The following is a 4,125-nucleotide window of genomic DNA, read 5'->3' on the forward strand; positions in this document are numbered from 1 at the left end:
TGTTTACCAAATCATTTTCCCTAACTCTCTCACTTTGCACACCACCTCGACCAAAACACCCTATATCTGCCACTCTATCATCAAACACATTCAACAAACCTTCAAAATACTCACTCCATCTCCTTCTCACATCACCACTACTTGTTATCACCTCCCCATTTGCGCCCTTCACTGAAGTTCCCATTTGCTCCCTTGTCTTACGCACTTTATTTACCTCCTTCCAGAACATCTTTTTATTCTCCCTAAAATTTAATATATATATATATATATATATATATATATATATATATATATATATATATATATATATATATATATATATATATATATATATATATATATATATATATATATATATATATATTTATATATATATATATATATATATATATATATATATATATATATATATATATATATATATATATATATATATATGTATAATTATTGATGCTTATGCGCCTGCTCATGAGAAGAAAGATCATTAGAGGCAAGCGGTTTGGAAACAGCTGAGTAAGTGTGTCAGCAGTTTTGATGTAAGAGACCGGGTAGTAATGATAGGTAATTTAAACACGAAGGTAAGTAATTTAGCAGTTGCGGGCGTAATGTGGGCGCATGGGGTTTTCAGTGCTCTCAATGGAAGTGGTGAACGGCTTGATGAGTTGTGTGCTGAAAAAGGACTGATGACTGGAAATACACAAGTATACGTCTGTGAGTAGGAGAGATGGTCTACGGGCATTATCATATTAAATATCAATTGACAGGCGTGTACAGAAAGACTTTTGGATGTAAGTGTGCCGAGAGGGGCAGCTGGTGGAATGTCCGATCACTATCTTGTGGAAGCGAGGGTGAGTATTCCCAAAGGTTTTCGAAAAAGAAAAAAAATATGTCGGGGAAAAGAGAGTGGTAAGAGTAACTAAGCTTGGAAAAGAATTACGAGAAAAGATTGAGTGCAGAATGGCAAAAGGTGAGAGCAAATGAAGTGAAGAGAGTTGGTGAGGATAGGGATGTATTTAGGGAAGCAGTGATGGCATGTGCAAGAGATGCATGTGGCAGGTGGGAGGAGGGCAGATTAGAAAGGGTAGCGAGTGGTGGGATGAAGTAAAATTGCTAGTGAATGAGAAAAGAGAGGCGTTTGGGCGATACTTACAGAGAAGGAGTGCAAGTGATTGGGAGATGTATAAGAGAGAGCTGCAAGAGGTCAAAAGAAAGGTGTAAGGGTTGAGAAAGAGCGAAAATAGAGTTGGAGTGAGAGAATATCATTAACTTTAGGTTGAATTAAAAGATTTTTTTAGAAGGTGGTAAATAACGTGCGAAAGACTAAAGAACAAATGAAAACAACGATGAAAGGGACAAGGGGGAAGTGATAACAGGTAATGATGAAGTGAGGAGATGGAGTATCTGAAAGATTATTAAATCTGTTTGGTGATAGAGTGGAAGATGTCGGGTGTGTTGGCCGGTGTGGTGTCCAAAGTGAGAACCTCATGGAGAGTCAAATCTACCAGTCCCCTGCGTGTGGGACGACCTAACTGTGGGAGGCTGCCCTTCTAAAGTGATCGTCTTGAGGGAGTGGGAGTGGTGGGTGGCTGGTGCCGGGGAGGAGGGAGCGGTGGGTGAGGGTAATAGTGAGTGGCCTACTGGTGACCATGGGTGAGGAGGTATATAACCTCGTGTGAATCAGCCAACAGCCTCACTCACATCACAACCAGCCGCCATCATGACCACAGTCAAGGTAACAGGGCACCATCGTCACGTATTGTGATGAACAGTATTGATCATATCCACTACACTAAGGATTAGAATCTATGTCATCTGCTTACGCATCGGTGATCCTTGGATTTTCGACCACATAATCGCTCCATCTTCAGAAGGAAATTATTTCTTATAGTGAAAAGGAGAAAATATTTTATGGCCAAGCCAGTTCACATGATCTCGATCGATGTTACAGTCTTGAATTTTCCTTCAGACCGTTCACAGTGTTCCTCAGATGGATTATTTTACTTCATATTGTAAGAATTTAGCCTCACGTATTTACGTTCTACTTTGCGCTTTAAACATTCTGCTTTAAAATCTATACACTTTGCTTGGGCTATTTACATATCGGTGCAGGTACATCACATGTTTATATTTCGCATCAGATTATCATTAAATTGCTCGTGTAACTCGGCTATAATTATTATATTCCTCCCAGATATACTTTCCATGTTATATATCTGCTATGTATACGTATCGCAGATATATTCCCCGCAGTAAACCTGTGCAACCCACTTCAGTAACACAACGAAACATACAGTGATGTTTACTGACATTTAGAATCTCATTCTCTTCTTTTTTTCAAATAAGAACTTTAAAAAGCAGATTATGTGGCGAATAATTAGTTGGGAATACTTTTTTTTGCTGACGGTGCTCAAAAACAGCTCTCAGAACGAAGAGCAATGATAAGTGTTCTTGTTTCTAATCTAAGACGTGCAATTACTTGTGTTCCAGCTGACGAACTTCGTATGCCTGTTGGCTCTTGTCTTCAGCGACGCCTCCGTCACCCACGCTGGTCACGCTCACCAGGGGTCTCTGCTCTCCCAAGGGGGATCAGCACATCACGGGTCCTACCACTCTGGATCCTATCATAACGTGAGTTCATCTGTGCTCCCTCAGTTCCAGTGTTTCCGTTTCTACCTTCGAACAAAAAAAAAGTTGAGAAAATACAAAATCAAATTATGTGACCAAATCTCATGGGTTTGTCTAAAAAGATTTTGATATCCAGTGTGTAGAAACTTTGACTTAATAGATTACTGATATTTTATGAGAGGTATGATATGAAATTTGTAGACGGCGAATATTTCGGATAATACAGTACTGTTTGACTGAAACCAACAACAGCTGAGGTAAGACATTTGATTCTATTTTGTCAGATTAATCACCAAATGATAAAAGACCCTTACGGGTCAAAACGAGGCAGTTTGTGATAGTGGAAGAGAAAAGAAACTCATGGATGAATATGGTAGGAGTAGAAAGACATTTAGATTTTCCAAACAGGAAGACATGCAATCTCTTCTTATAACTAAGGAAGTGCAAGTGATGTATGATACATCATCTTACGTATTTGGTTTGTTGCTTACATTCATTACAGAAAACCACATTTCAGGTTCATATGCACCGCATTAGGATAACAGTGGAATAGTCTCTCATTGAAAGACTCTTTTACGATGTCGGTGATGTCTCTATAATGTGACAAAATATGAAAAACGACCATATTGTAGTCCGTTTCTCCTCTATTAGACACATAATACTAATGATAAACTAATGTCAGATGACACCAACTTAACGGGAAACTGAGAATGCATAAAGATGTATGACTATCACACACACACAGGCTCCTCCTCGCTACACCTACGCCTACGGTGTCCACGACGACCACACCGGCACCAACTTCGGCCACAATGAAGCTCGCGATGGCTACAACACCGAAGGGAAATACTACGTCCACCTGCCCGACGGTCGCATCCAGGTCGTCAGTTACTACGCCGACGAGCACGGCTACCATCCCCACGTCTCCTACGAGGGCGTGGCTCACTACCCCCATGTCGTCTCAGGCCACTATGGAGGATATCATTAAATGTGTTCCATTCATTATCAACAGTTCCTCTTGTAAAGCCTTCGTCTTTCATCTAAATTTTTCCCTTCATTTGTAAAATAAAACAGTGCAATATTCTCACTTTTTTTTCTGATCATAACAGCCTTTCTTTTTCTACTCTTCCTCAAAGATTCACACAGAGAGAGAGAATCAAGGTCAAAAGGTACTCAGTTTACCACGTTTAAATTTTGCCTTCTCATGAAATTGAAACAGTACCATATATTCACACTATATCTAAACCTGAGACACACTGACGATTATGATCTAACTTTATTGCCATGCAGAATGCCACTTTGTTGCACCAACCGGTCTATGGTACAATGACACTCAAACACCACATCCTCTCCACACGCCTCTTCCATATAATGTTCTCTCACGATTTTCGATGGTCATCAGAACCTTGGTAATCGAGGTTTTTAAAGGCGATTCTTTACCCATGAGACAAAGAATTATGGTGTTCACTACCCCATCTTTTTTTTAAAGGCAGTCATTTT

General features: G+C 39.6%; 1 protein-coding gene across 1 annotated transcript; it reads left to right on the top strand.

Moving 5' to 3' along the window:
* The first annotated feature begins 1,695 nt into the window (after positions 1-1,695).
* On the top strand, positions 1,696-3,691 carry LOC139756672 (adult-specific cuticular protein ACP-20-like). The gene is made up of 3 exons (XM_071676329.1): positions 1,696-1,732; positions 2,488-2,628; positions 3,371-3,691. Exons 1-3 carry the CDS (start codon positions 1,718-1,720, stop codon positions 3,611-3,613), a joined length of 399 nt encoding a protein of 132 aa, XP_071532430.1. The 5' UTR covers positions 1,696-1,717; the 3' UTR covers positions 3,614-3,691.
* Positions 3,692-4,125: the final 434 nt, after the last annotated feature.

Source organism: Panulirus ornatus, chromosome 23 (assembly GCF_036320965.1).
Source record: "Panulirus ornatus isolate Po-2019 chromosome 23, ASM3632096v1, whole genome shotgun sequence".
Lineage (NCBI taxonomy): Eukaryota > Metazoa > Arthropoda > Malacostraca > Decapoda > Palinuridae > Panulirus > Panulirus ornatus.